General features: G+C 43.6%; 1 protein-coding gene across 2 annotated transcripts in view; it reads right to left on the bottom strand.

Annotated features, from left to right (window-relative positions):
• The window catches only part of CEP290 (centrosomal protein 290), a 121,891-nt gene that overhangs the window by 100,520 nt on the left and 5,870 nt on the right, over window positions 1-15,501 (bottom strand). For both annotated transcript variants that reach the window (XM_084640647.1, XM_084640648.1), the window contains exons 2-6: window positions 7,824-7,947; window positions 7,611-7,688; window positions 3,118-3,187; window positions 2,783-2,829; window positions 1,500-1,643 (exon numbers count right to left, since the gene is read on the bottom strand). In XM_084640647.1, coding sequence (XP_084496773.1) covers window positions 1,500-1,643; window positions 2,783-2,829; window positions 3,118-3,187; window positions 7,611-7,688; window positions 7,824-7,925 — 441 coding nt within the window. In that variant the 5' untranslated portion in view covers window positions 7,926-7,947. The remainder of the gene's footprint in view (window positions 1-1,499; window positions 1,644-2,782; window positions 2,830-3,117; window positions 3,188-7,610; window positions 7,689-7,823; window positions 7,948-15,501) is intronic.

The raw sequence follows: 15,501 nt of genomic DNA, 5'->3' as shown, positions 1-15,501 counted from the left end.
CTGTAGAGATGTTGCAGCTTGGGCTGAAGCCTGGGCTCTGAAGCCTCGGGAGCGGAGTGGACTTCAGAGCCCAAGCTATAGCCCGAGCCACAACTATAAAGCGCTGTCTAGACACCTATTCTAGTGTAGTAGCGCAAGCCTAAGGCTGTGGACCCAGGTTGGGAGGCTTGCTGCTACAGGCTCCATAGACACTTGTTCATAGACGTACCCGAAAAGCTGCCTGATTACTCCCCCCATGCTGGCTAGCACTCAAGTAAGTATTCTAAGAGCAACTGTGTACGAATCAGGGCTTTACTCACTAAATCAGGATAGTTTTGAACAGTGGGAGGCATTTCTCACTTACCCTTCTGTAATCCCATGAAGCTGCAGTTCATGGTGAATGCAATTCTCCTGTGCCTCTGTTCTAGTCTGACTGTCTGAAGTGCTCCTAATATGGAGCCAGTCTCTGGAGCAGGTGAGGGGTGGGGAGAGAAAGGCAGGCCCATCTCTGCCGCTCAGAGTCTGTGCCCCTTTCCTGGGCAGAGCAAGGGTTTATGGTGGATGATCAGAAGGCACAATTCCCAATCCTAAACTGCCTGAAATTTGTGCTCCTTTTCCTGGCTCTGCAATGGTCCTTGGGCTGAAAGCCAGACACCCACAATTCTCATTAGGCTGCAGCCCGTGGTAGGGCTGCACAGGAACAAGCTTCCCTGCAGGCCCAGACATGCTGCAGGGTGGGAGAGGAGCAGTGACAAGATACAGAGCACTGTGAGAGCCTCTGTGTATGGGAAAAGCCTCGCAAACACTCTGGCAGAGGAAGGCAAAGGAGAAGAGGTTCAACCCGATTTTCACCACACTTGTTCATTAAAAATATGAATTACTGCCTTCGGAAGGACACAATTGCTTTTGCCTTTTTGCATCTGGAGTCTCTGCAGTTTGCAGGACCTACTCTGAGTATTGTTGAAATTCTCTCAATTCATATTGGGAAAAAAGGGAACTGAGTAAGAGCCTGCTTCTTTCCCCAGGGGGTTGAAGACCCACTTCTGTATCTCAGGGAGGTGCACTCTGTCTTTTCAGGATTTTTCCCCCTTCAGTCCAGGTCTCTTGAGGGACTCAGCCCCTGAGCTGGCCGAGTAGCTTTTCCTTGTCCTTACACTCTCACCCAAAATGCTCCTGATTGGGCTTTTCTGTGTTAGAGTCACAAGGTGGGTACCAGACATGCCGTTTGACTGAGTCCCATATCCTATTAGTGCCAGGGTTGGCTGGCTGAGAACAGGCAGGGTATAATTTACCCTCTTAAAAGTAAAGATTTCTACACAAATGGTTGGAAGAAACTGAACTGCCAAATTGTTCCACTTATGGAGGCAAAAATCTGGTGGCCGGAGCTGAAGGATGGAGCTTAGGCCTGGAAATTCCAGCAACAACATTGGAACCATTCCGAATTCCAGGTGGGGGGATTCATTAGCCCGTGAGTAATGAATTCAGGGAGAAGCTGTGTAACGGAATAAAATATTTCTTACCTGTTCATTAACTTTCTTCTCTTTTTCTAGCTCCTTTTCCATATCTGTTAATTCTCTGTCTTTTTGTTCCAATTGCTTTTCCAGCCGACGGATCTCATCACGCAAAAACCGAGTATCACGACCACCAACAGCTCGCTGTGCCATCTTATAAGAATGTTAAAAACTAACAAATGTACATATTTTCTTCAAATTAAAAATGTAGGACAGCTAGTGAGACAGATTTATTTGCATGGAAGTAACAACGTTTGCAAACAGTTTAAAAAAAGTAAGATAATGGGTGATGTTTCCATCTAATGTTTTAGTAACAACAAAAATTACTTGAGCACAAATCTTCAGAGTTATTAAAATAAAGATCTCCCTAGAGATCTCCATACATACACAGTGCTCTGCCAACATGTACTTGGTGCATATTCCAAATTAATACTGAAATTAACAACCATACATGTCAAATACATCTCTTTCAGCAGTGGGCACTGTTTTTATTTGTGAAACAAATTTCTTCAGGCATGTCAAAGGCATTTACCCTCACTGAGGCCTAAGTGTCTGATCCAAAGCCTAGAGAATCGGCAATGAGAGAGAGAGAGAGAAAGTGAGTGTCTGTGTCTGTGTGTGTGTGTGTAGTTGAACCTAAACAGGGGATTTGCCACTCCCAGGGGGATAGAAGAGAGGAAAGCACAGGTTGGAGTCAGGCCCCTCTCCCTCTTTGGGTTTGTTCCATCCCACTGCCCAGTTGGGGGGAGGAGGATTGGTATCCAGTTGGCTCTCATACTCCCCTCTCTTAAAAATTTAAATTTTTTCCGTGCTACACAAGTCTCTTGCTTCTTCGGCTGTCCTGCCCACCCTCCCTGTAGGGTAGATAGGGAGCTTTATTTCCTCAACATATCATGGAGGCATAGTTGGGGTAAGAAATAATAGGGTTTAGAAGTCTGATACTAAGAGATAATATAAAAATGTGTCATTTGTCACAACCTGCAGTCAGTCTCCAGTGTGGATAAAGGTTAATAGAGCCAGCTTCCAGGAGGTATATGAGATCCATGATTTTTGCTAGCTTTGCTTGTGCCTGTACACAGAAGCGGAGGCCTGAATTCTTTCCAACAGAGGCTTCCCCTTGGTACTCTCTATCCCACGTCGACTAAAGAACTCAGACATGAGCTGAATCCAGGGAGTAGACTGAAGGGTCTACAGGATTATAGGTTAGAGCAGGCCCATGCCGCTTCCCAAGTTCACAGAGAATAAATACCATTGGAGCTCTAGAAACTAATTTAGTTTAAAAACAAACATACCTCTAATTCATTTTCTAGTTTCAGAACCTTTGCTTTTAATTGATTTTCTGTTGAAATAAAAATAGGACATCCTGGGTTATCCAAAACCTCTAAGCAAAGGAAATACTTATGAGAACTACAGTAACAGCAGCAATCTTCATTCCCATTTATCAATATCGGGATGAAATCCTGTCCCCATTGAAATAAATGGAAATTTTGCCATTTCTTTCAATGTGGACAGGATTCCACCCATAGTTATTAATTAAGCCTAATGTTTTATTAGTTATAGACCCGCAGGTAATAAGTCACTTTGTGCATAGCTATTTTTTAAATGTTTATTCAGAAGAGTTACTCACCAAATTTGGCTTGCTCCTCCCCAGCTTTTTCAACTTCTTCTAAAGCCAGCTCTACCTCTTGGGCTTTCATCTAGCAAAAAAATATACATAGTAAGAAAAAAGATTTACCTTTAGACGAATTTATGAGATGGTGATAATCTCCACAAAATCTCATTCTAGAACTAATGGAATATCATTCAAACCAGTGGTCGAGTCAGGTATAGAACCAGATACCATCCAAGCACCAGGCAGGTGCTCTATCCACTAGGCCACACTAGGTATTTTTTCACAGGAATTATACTAACAATAAAGAAACCTTACGTACTCAAAAGCACACACCCTGAAAACTATAGAAAAGGTCCCTACAAAAAACAGACTTTGTAACCTGGTTGGCACTGCCATTTTCAATACATCTATGATAGAATACAAATAGTGTGATATAAAGATTTCATAAGCATGGTTTTGGGATGGAGGGAGATACCTCAATATTGATGCAAAAAATGACAATAATAAATTATAAAATAATTTTAAAGTTGTTACAAACTTGTCTGCACCATTACTGAATATTAAGATATAGCTACAAGAATGTTATACCCAGGATGCTTGAAAATATAAGAATACATATGTTTAGTTAGTTATGTTTCAAAATGTTAAAACTACTCTAAGAAATTCCATAAGATTTCTGTTTCTCTCTCCCAACATCAATCATACCTCAAAAGCACAGACCACGTAAAATAATGTTTTAAGTAGAGGGCTAACTGTAAAAATGAATGTAGGGTATATTATCAGAGCAATAAATCTAGGTACAGTGAGCTCTAATAACCCCCACCCTCTTGCAAGAAAACCTGTGTTCTTAAAAACTTTATAGAACAACATGTGCAGCTGGAGATGTTTTAAACTTTTGTTTATTTCTTAAAATGTTGAAATGAAAAACACCTTTGTGAAATGGATAGTTGCAAATATGTTAGCTAAATGCAAAGCGCCTAATACAGCTCCTAATGTCATGTGCAATGTGTGACGCTGGGCCAGAAAGGGTTAAGCAACTATCAGGGTAAATTCTACCTTTAAAGACATATTAGGAAAGTATGTAAGTGGTAATTAGGGCTATTCCTTACACGTAGCTAACAAAGCAATGTTAGATAGACTACAGCTTTGAAATGTAAACTTATATTGTTAAAGAACTGGAAGAAGACAGTAATTGTAGTAGTCTATGTTTACCTATATATTGTTAGAAGTTAACAATGTAATCAGACGGTTCCTGTCTATGTTGTATTCTGTGAATTGAGAGATCAAAAGGAGATCTTAACATTTAAATGAACTGTGAATATAGTAATATCACTGTATCAATTTCTCTTTTAAGTATATAGCAGATCATCTGTGAATGGTGGAAGATAGGCAACTGCCTTATGTTAATCCGTGTATCTAATTACAGGTGATGCTTAGGAAATAGGTCTATTTCAAAGTTGTGATGATTGCCTATTGGTCACCTGAGGACTCCGTGCTGTCAAAAGAAGACCTGGAACTGTATACAGGACTCTTGGGTCCTGATCCTTTTTATCTCAGATCTCCTTGAGCTTTATTCAGGGGAAGCTTGAGTCGTAAGACTGAGATCTCCAGTCCCACCTGGATCATCCTGGATATGAACATTGGATTATAACCTATGGACTAACTCGGAAAGAACTCTTTGCAGCTCCAAAGCTCCCAATCTCTACTATAAAAAGAACAGGAGTACTTGTGGCACCTTAGAGACACAAGTACTCCTGTTCTTTTTGCGGATACAGACTAACACGGCTGCTACTCTGAAAGCAATCTCTACTATGAAACTGATCTCAGAACTGTACTCACGTCTGTAGGTATAATGTCCTTTTAACCAACACTCTCTTTTCTTTATTAATACATTTTAGTTTAGTTAATAAGAATTAGCTGTAAGCATGTATTTGGGTAAATTCTGGAATATTCATTAACCTGAGAGGTAATGTGTGCGATCCTTTGGGATTGGTAGAACTTGGCTGTCTGGGAGAGAGCCCAAAGGCTGGGTTGCTTTTAAGGGAGCTAACATTTTGGCTTCTGCATAACCAGTAAGATATTATAGAAGCTGTTTTGTGGCTAGCTTGGTGGATCTAAGTATTGGAATAACCACCAGCTTTGGGGATTGTCTGCCCCATTCTTTGAAGTTTCCCCTAATTGAGTAACCTCAGCTCGGCCCCCCGGGACCTCGGTCACACTATGTAAATGATAAAATGTTTTATGTTCCAACATGGAATCAAATGATCTTGCAAACTAGAGTAAGAAGCCATTTATGTAAACAATGTTTATATTAATGGATAATAAATTAATTACTGGCAGTGCACAAGCAAACCCTCAACCAACTCAGGAAGACAAGAAAATCCATCATTATAAAAACTGTCACATAGAATCAACAACTTAAGCTAAAGACTTTCTCAAAGTTATTTAATTTTAAAAGACTTTTAAGAACCCAAAACTCTCATATAAAAAACAAGAATATTTGGACTTTTTGAAAACAGACTTTCATTTCCTGTCAAACTTTCATAAAACTGAAAGACTATCTCAGAGAATGGACGAATAAAAAGAAACTAGCTTTGAAAAATTATCTGATGCTTTCCTGCCACAAGACAATTAAAGGACATTAAACAGACTGCACTGTCAGGAGTTGAAGAGTGTCACCTAAGCCAGTCCTGAGGGAATGAAGTCAATGAAAGGGTAAGCAGCCAACTCTGAAACGAAACAAACCTGAAAGAGGTATGTTCTCTATAATTTCATGAAAATAGGAAGAAGGGTATAGAAACTCTGAAGTGAGCCTCCATCACACACCCCCTCTGTCACCCTGTTCAGACACAGCTCTCCATAAGTAAGTTGCTACAGACAGATAAGAAAAACAAAGACAACTCAAGAAGAAACCAACTCAAGGAAGATCTCCCGAAGACTTCAACATGGATTGGTGAGAGCAAGTTCACTAAATACACTGGTAAGTGATTAGATTTAAAACTTTTGTACTGATTTTGTTGAAATACTGTTGTAACTTAGAAAACATAGGAGTGTCTATACATACAGCTTAGAGAAGATGTTAACTACATCGACAGGAGAGCTTCTCCTGTCGTCTTACATACTCCACCTCCCCGAGAGGCAGTAGCGATGTTGATGAGAGAAACCGTCCCATCGACATAGCACTTTCTACACCGGGAGTTCAGTCCGTACATCTGCATTGCTCAGGGGCGTGAATTTTCCATCCTTGAGAGATGTAGCTATACCAACATAAGTTCATAGTGTAAACCAGTGCTAACACCAAGTTAATCACCAAGTGGTTAGACTCTGTATTTCTGGAGAGGGTAAACAGAAAAATAGTGGGATGCAACTGGATCTAAAATTCTTAATTTTCATAAGTGGCCTGTTTTAAGACAGATCCTTAAATGGCTTCTTCTGAGTAACTAATTTAAATATCTTCTTCAATTTCATAGGATTTAGCTAAGATTGCTTACTTTACCCAACTATAAACTGTTTAGGTTATTAATAATTAACAGGCTTCACTTCCTTTAACAAATTATTTTGTTCAGATGAACTGTTTTAAGTCTCTAATAAGATGCTAAAACTTAATTCACAATAATTTGGAAATAATATACTTTGGTCTTAGCTTACCAAGAGAAAAGCGCCCCTGCCCCCTGAGATGGCTCACGCACAAGGGTATTAATAGCTTCCCACAGAGAGACATGCAAAAAAGATTGTAACAGAAGTAACCAGTTTATCATTTGTGTTCAGTCATTTGTGCAGTTTGGTTTATTTTTTTAAATCTTTCTTTAATAATAAAATAGCCATGATTAACAACTGTGATTATTTTGCTTGGTCTTGATCATGGTGTCCTGTAAGGTATGAAAAAGAACCTCTGTGACTACATAAGGGGGAGCCAGACCCCGGAACTGACAATAAGAGGAACAAACAATTAGTAAGAGCTCGCCTACAATTCCTTGTTTCTCTAAACTAAATATTGTTCATAATTTTTCAAACAAAATTACCTGGCATCCAACAATTTAAAAACTATCCCTTTCAACCTCACACCACCTTCCTAATGAGTAGTGCTGACACTCAAGTTTTGAAGGTTATTCCAAACTAGTACCAATCAAACTGGCACCACATCATCATGTATTTTTATGTGCCACAAATGTTACAGAAAAACAATTTTTAAGATATTTTACAGCACCTAAAAATTGTTTGAGATTTGTGTTCGTATTTCTCTGTCTGGAAAAGCAGGCTCTTTTAATTACACAATCTGTTTTTACATTCATCATACACACATATAACTCCCAGAAGCACTTATGTAAAGCAACAAAGTATGTGTGTCTTCCAGTACATATGGGAGTTACATGTGTGAAGATGTATGAAAAAAGAACTAAGCCCTGAGCTTCCACTTGAAAATGGAAACAAATACTTTTATCTAAAAATAAATACATGAATGCATTTTAAAAAGTCATGTTGTTTTAAAAAATAAGATCAATACAAACCTTCATTAGTGACTGTGTAATTTTAAAAAGATGTACCACATGTTCAAGATTTTCATCTTTTAAGTCATTTCCTTCAACCTAAATACAGACAAGAATATGGTTTAGTTAAACATCAAGAAAATTAAATAAACACACTTAACACTAAACACGTACTATACCAGTTCAGGTTAATTAAAGATGAATAATAAAACTATTAAAGTTCACTTAAAGTACCTTGGATACAGTCACCAGCAAACTATCTGCCAGTTCTTCTTGACGAGGCAGATCGTCAGCATCAATTCTCATAAGCTTCTTCCAATCTAAATTGGGTGGCATCTTGAATTTAAAATAGTTTTTCCTGTAACAACAAAATAATTAAACATCAGTACTATTTATGAACTTGTAGCTATGATTGTCAAAAGCAACCATGTGAATGGCAGAGACTGATGCTAAGAACCATCCACCAATCTCATAATGCAGTACATTGTGTTTCTCAGCCCTGGTCTACACTAGGACTTTAGGTCGAATTTAGCAACGTTAAATCGATTTAAACCTGCACCCGTCCACACAGTGAAGCCCTTTATTTCGACTTAAAGGGCTCTTAAAATCGATTTCCTTACTCCACCCCTGACAAGTGGATTAGCGCTTAAATCGACGTTCCCGGCTCGAATTTGGGGTACTGTGGACACAATTCGAGGGTATTGGCCTCTGGGAGCTATCCCAGAGTGCTCCATTCTGACCGCTCTGGACAGCACTCTCAATTCAGGTGCACTGGCCAGGTAGACAGGAAAAGAACCGCAAACTTTTGAATCTCATTTCCTGTTTGGCCAGCGTGGCAAGCTGCAGGTGACCATGCAGAGCTCATCAGCACAGGTGACCATGATGGAGTCCCAGAATCGCAAAAGAGCTCCAGCATGGACCGAACGGGAGGTACGGGATCTGATCGCTGTTTGGGGAGAGGAATCCGTGCTATCAGAACTCCGTTCCAGTTTTCGAAATGCCAAAACCTTTGTGAAAATCTCCCAGGGCATGAAGGACAGAGGCCATAACAGGGACCCGAAGCAGTGCCGCGTGAAACTGAAGGAGCTGAGGCAAGCCTACCAGAAAACCAGAGAGGCGAACAACCGCTCTGGGTCAGAGCCCCAAACATGCCGCTTCTATGATGAGCTGCATGCCATTTTAGGGGGTTCAGCCACCACTACCCCAGCCGTGTTGTTTGACTCCTTCAATGGAGATGGAGGCAATACGGAAGCAGGTTTTGGGGACGAAGAAGATGATGATGAGGAGGAGGTTGTAGATAGCTCACAGCAAGCAAGCGGAGAAACCGGTTTTCCGACAGCCAGGAACTGTTTCTCACCCTAGACCTGGAGCCAGTACCCCCCGAACCCACCCAAGGCTGCCTCCTGGACCCAGCAGGCGGAGAAGGGACCTCTGGTGAGTGTACCTTTTAAAATGCTATACATGGTTTAAAAGCAAGCATGTGAAAGGATTACTTTGCCCTGGCATTTGCGGTTCTCCTAGATGTAGTCCTAAAGCCTTTGCAAAAGGTTTCTGGGGAGGGCAGCCTTATTTCGTCCTTCATGGTAGGACACTTTACCACTCCAGGCCAGTAACACGTACTCGGGAATCACTGTAGAACAAAGCATTGCAGTGTATGTTTGCTGGCATTCAACCAAAATCCGTTCTTTATCTCTCTGTGTTATCCTCAGGAGAGTGAGATATAATTCATGGTCACCTGGTTGAAATAGAGTGCTTTTCTTCAGGGACACTCAGAGGTGCCCGTTCCTGCTAGGCTGTTTGCCTGTGGCTGAACAGAAATGTTCCCCGCTGTTAGCCACAGGGAGGGGGGAAGGTTGAGGGGGTAGTCACGCGGTGGGAGGAGGCAAAATGCGACCTTGCAACGAAAGCACATGTGCTATGTATGTAATGTTAACAGCAAGGTTTACCCTGAAAGAGTGTAGCGACTGTTTTATAAAATGTGTCTTTTTAAATACCGCTGTCCCTTTTTTTTTCTCCACCAGCTGCATGTGTTTCAATGATCACAGGATCTTCTCCTTCCCAGAGGCTAGTGAAGCTTAGAAAGAAAAAAAAACGCACTCGCGATGAAATGTTCTCCGAGCTCATGCTGTCCTCCCACACTGACAGAGCACAGACGAATGCGTGGAGGCAAATAATGTCAGAGTGCAGGAAAGCACAAAATGACCGGGAGGAGAGGTGGAGGGCTGAAGAGAGTAAGTGGCGGGCTGATGAGAGTAAGTGGCGGGCTGAAGAGAGGGCTGAAGCTCAAATGTGGCGGCAGCGTGATGAGAGGAGGCAGGATTCAATGCTGAGGCTGCTGCAGGACCAAACCAGAATGCTCCAGTGTATGGTTGAGCTGCAGCAAAGGCAGCTGGAGCACAGACTGCCACTGCTGCCCCTCTGTAACCAACCGCCCTCCTCCCCAAGTTCCATAGCCTCCACACCCAGACGCCCAAGAATGCGGTGGGGGGGCCTCCGGCCAACCAGCCACTCCACCACAGAGGATTGCCCCAAAAAAAGAAGGCTGTCATTCAATAAATTTTAAAGTTGTAAACTTTTAAAGTGCTGTGCTTAAAGTGCTGTGTGGCATTTTCCTTCCCTCCTCCACCACCCCTCCTGGGATACCTTGGTAGTCATCTCCCTATTTGTGTGATGAATGAATAACGAATGCATGACTGTGAAGCAGCAATGACTTTATTGCCTCTGCAAGCGGTGATTAAAGGGAGGAGGGGAGGGTGGTTAGCTTACAGGAAAGTAGAGTGAACCAAGGGGCGGGGGGTTTCATCAAGGAGAAACAAACAGAACTTTCACACCGTAGCCTGGCCAGTCATGAAACTGGTTTTCAAAGCTTCTCTGATGCGTACCGCACCCTCCTGTGCTCTTCTAACCGCCCTGGTGTCTGGCTGCGCGTAACCAGCAGCTAGGCGATTTGCCTCAGCCTCCCACCCCGCCATAAACGTCTCCCCCTTACTCTCACAGATATTGTGGAGCACACAGCAAGCAGTAATAACAGTGGGAATATTGGTTTCGCTGAGGTCTAAGCGAGTCAGTAAACTGCGCCAGCGCGCCTTTAAACGTCCAAATGCACATTCTACCACCATTCTGCACTTGCTCAGCCTGTAGTTGAACAGCTCCTGACTACTGTCCAGGCTGCCTGTGTACGGCTTCATGAGCCATGGCATTAAGGGGTAGGCTGGGTCCCCAAGGATACATATAGGCATTTCAACATCCCCAACCGTTATTTTCTGGTCTGGGAATAAAGCCCCTTCCTGCAGCTTTTGAAACAGACCAGAGTTCCTGAAGATGCGAGCATCATGCACCTTTCCCGGCCATCCCACGTTGATGTTGGTGAAACGTCCCTTGTGATCCACCAGAGCTTGCAGCACTATCGAAAAGTACCCCTTGTGGTTTATGTACTCGGCGGCTTGGTGCTCCGGTGCCAAGATAGGGATATGGGTTCCGTCTATAGCCCCACCACAGTTAGGGAATCCCATTGCAGCAAAGCCATCCACTATGACCTGCACATTTCCCAGGGTCACTACCCTTGATATCAGCAGATCTTTGATTGTGTGGGCTACTTGCATCACAGCAGCCCCCACAGTAGATTTGCCCACTCCAAATTGATTCCCAACTGACCGGTAGCTGTCTGGCGTTGCAAGCTTCCACAGGGCTATCGCCACTCGCTTCTCAACTGTGAGGGCTGCTCTCATCCTGGTATTCATGCGCTTCAGGGCAGGGGAAAGCAAGTCACAAAGTTCCATGAAAGTGCCCTTACGCATGCGAAAGTTTCGCAGCCACTGGGAATCGTCCCAGACCTGCAACACTATGCGGTCCCACCAGTCTGTGCTTGTTTCCCGAGCCCAGAATCAGCGTTCCACAGCATGAACCTGCCCCATTAGCACCATGATGCATGCATTGTCAGGGCCCATGCTTTCAGAGAAATCTGTTTCCATGTCCTGATCACTCACGGGACCGTGCTGACGTCGCCTCCTCGCCCGGTATCGCGTTGCCATGTTCTGGTGCTGCATATACTGCTGGATAATGCGTGTGGTGGTTGATGTGCTCCTAATTGCCAAAATGAGCTCAGCGGCCTCCATGCTTGCCTTGGTATGGCGTCCGCACAGAAAAAAGGCGCGGAACGATTGTCTGCCGTTGCTCTGACGGAGGGAGGGGCGACTGACGACACGGCTTACAGGGTTGGCTTCAGGGTGCTAAAATCAACAAAGGGTGTGCCTGTACATCAAGGAGTATTTCAGGCAGGACTGCACGGAGGGTTCCAATAAGAAATGGTGCACCTAAGTTATCGTTGTTATTGGAACAAGGAGGTTAGCCTGGCCTCTGATTGATACATGGCTAGATTTACCTCGCTGCACCTTCTCTGTGAGTGACTGCAGTGTGATCTAGACAGTGGAGGAGGAAAATGAGTACAAAACAAATCTGGTCTATTTCTTGTTCTGACCCACTCCATCTATCTTTTACATCTTTGGCTGGCAGCAGACGGTGCAGAAGGACTGCATGCCATCCACATCTCATGGCTGCTTGGCAGAAGATGGTACAGTACGACTGCTAGCCATCTTCATCTCTTGCCTGCCTGGCATAAGATGGTACAATACGACTGCTAGCAATCCTCATCTCTTGCCTGCCTGGCAGAAGATGGTACAGTACGACTGCTAGCAGTCCGTATCGCCTGCCCGCTCACCATAAGACGGTTCAATAGGACTGCAGGACTAAAGAGAATGACCTGGTCAAGTCACTCCAAATTTAGTCCCTGCGCCCATGTCTGCCCAGGCGCTCCTGATCGACCTCACAGAGGCGACCAGGAGCACCTCAGACATGACGATGACGGCTACCAGTCGTACTGTACCGTCTGCTGCCACAAGGCAAGGGGTTGCTGCTCCTGTGTAGCAATGCCGTACCGCGTCTGCCAGCACCCAGGAGACATAGGGTGACGGTTACCTGAGCGGGCTCCATGCTTGCCGTGGTATGGCGTCTGCACAGGTAACTCAGGAAAAAAGGCGCGAAATGATTGTCTGCCCTTGCTTTCACGGGGGGAGGGAGGGAACGGGGGCCTGACGATATGTACCCAGAACCACCCACGACAATGTTTTAGCCCCATCAGGCATTGAGATATCAACCCAGAATTCCAATGGGCAGCGGAGACTGCGGGAACTGTGGGATAGCTACCCACAGTGCAACGCTCCGGAAGTCGATGCTTGCCTTGGTACTGTGGAAGCGCTCCGCCGAGTTAATGCACTTAATGCACTTAGAGCATTTTCTGTGGGGACACACACACTCGAATATATAAAAGTGATTTCTAAAAAACCGACTTCTATAAATTCGACCTAATTTCGTAGTGTAGACATACCCTCAGTGAACACACTGCGATCTTTGAAGCAGATATTCCAGAAGGCAAATCTGCCTGTGGCAACAGAAAATCTCTTATATAACACCCAAGAATTGTACTCCGAACATCTGATTATCCAGCATCCATTTCTGTAAGGCAGCAAAATTCTTGTGCTGGCTACGACCCTCATCTTTTTGCTTATTGTGCCTGTATCCATAAAATCCAGTAGTTAATCTGAAAGCTGGCCAGTCTATTGTGAGGGTAATAAGAATATGAAACAGTAAGTCCATCTATATGGAGCTTCTCTCCTGTCTATAACTATGGTCACAGTGGCTTGCCATTGTATTGGACATGGTGAGAAATGTCTGCACTATCTCCATAAGGAGGTTTGAGTTTGTGGATTACTACATTCACCGTGGCTGTTCCTACCATGCGCTGACAATAGCCCCAAAACAGCAGTTACGCCCTGCTAAATTTAAACACAGAACAAGCATTTTTTTTAAAATCTATTTATTGCCCTAAGTTAGAAGGATGGCAACAATGCAGTAAAAAACAAAACAAAAAAACCCCCAGAACAGTCAGTATATTTAGTCCATTGCTGTGAACTTACATACGGAATTGGGCCGGATATTTTGTGCATGACAATCACCCTCTCAGGGCTGATCTTCACTTACAGGGGATTGACGTGTGGCTGTCGATCCCCCAGGGGTCATTTCACCAGGTCTAGTGAAGACCAGCTAAATCAACCGCCATTCGCTCTCCCATCAACTCTGGTACTCCACCGGAACAAAAAGCATAAGGTAAGTCAACAGGAGAGTGTCTTCTGTCAATCTAGCATGGTGTAGACACCGCAATAAGTCAACCTAAGATATGTGAACTCCAGTTACTTTATTCACATAGCTGGAGTTGCATAACTTAGGTCAACTTCGCCCTGTAGTGTAGACCTGCCCTCCAACATCCAACTTCTCCTATGTGCCCCAGCCTACAAAAAGAGAGGACTTTTGATGTCTTTTTAGCCCTCATACTCCCCACACCTGAGGCTGTCAGAATCTCATGCATACTTCTGGGAATTGGCACAACTTGCTCTGCATTACCTCAGCCCAGTCTAGAGTTTCACCAACTTAACCTCCCTTTTTATACTCCACAGCCACACAACCTCAGCTGCCACTGTCTTCCTCAAAGCATTCCTAGAATTGTCTGTGATGACAACATGAAAACTTTTCTCCTCCAGTTGTGCAATTAAGTTATGAGGCAAATCATCCTTTCCTAGCCTCCAGTGAAAATGTAAGTGACCTGCCAGCTCTCTGTACTTCACATTTATTATCTCAGTTATATCATTTTTACAAGTTTAAATCCAGTTTTATTGGGGAATCCTTAGACACTGAGCAAAAGTACCTGAAGAGAGGAAAAAGAGATATATTAATTACTGCAATATCATTCAGAAGCTCTACATTACTTGATTTTGTATATTGGCCAGTATTAAAAAGCCTTTAATAGCCCAAATGCATAATATGTCATAAAAAAGAAAAATGTAGGAATTGTGGGAAAATATATTTACCATAACATTCTACAGTAGTGGTGGGCAACCTGCAGCTCACACGCAGCCCGTTAGGGTAATATGCTGGCGGGCCATGCAACAGTTTGTTTACATTGACCGTCTGCAGGCACCCCGTCCGCAGCTCCCAGTAGCCGCGGTTCACCATTCCCGACCAATGGGAGCTGCGAGAAGCGGCGGCCACCATGTCCCTGTGGAACCGCGGCCACTGAGAACTACAGGCAGTCATGCCTGCAGACAGTCAATGTAAACAAATATGGGCCGCGGGTTGTCCACCACTGTTGTAGAGTCAGTTTCTCTGTGTTTACTAAGTGTTCTGGAAAATATATATTCTATGTAATCAATCATCTTCCAAGGATGACACTACACATGCATTATGCATATATTTCTGATCTTCTGCTTCTCCTGGATGACAGGGAGACACAGCTGCAGTATGCCATGCAGAAGAAATTCAATGATCTTTTGAAATGCTAGTCCTGCCCAGTTAATTAGGCGAAAAGAGGGAAAATATATTCTAAGCAAAAGGAGAAGATGATGTGTCAGAGTAGCAGATGACCAAGGAGAAGAAGAGGCTGAGACTGCAGATTAGGCAAATAGGCTATTGGCATCATGAAAGCATGGGCCATGAGACGTCAACAAGCAGTACTGAAATGGAACCACAGGCCCACTTCCACAGACAGACAAATGATTGAGGGTTTTACTGTCCCTTCCACAGCAAGGACACATCCACGAATATAAGCACAGAATTATCTTCCAACAGCCCCACTCTAGCATTCTGCCGTGCAACCAGTCCTTCACTGTCCTGCCACACACCTCTTGTTCTTCCTAATCCTTAATTAGCCAATGACTTCGGCATCTCAAATCCCATTTATACAAACCTATAGGCTACTTCATTTCATGATACCAATTTTATGTTTGACCCTGTAAGCAGGGTCTAAATTAATTCTACCCTGACATCTAGTGATGAACTAGGGAAGAAGATTTCCGCAACTGAC

Source organism: Lepidochelys olivacea, assembly GCF_965140295.1.
Source record: "Lepidochelys olivacea isolate rLepOli2 genome assembly, chromosome: 1".
Lineage (NCBI taxonomy): Eukaryota > Metazoa > Chordata > Testudines > Cheloniidae > Lepidochelys > Lepidochelys olivacea.
Note: the sequence above shows the minus strand (reverse complement) of the source record. Positions and strands in the feature narration are given on the sequence as shown.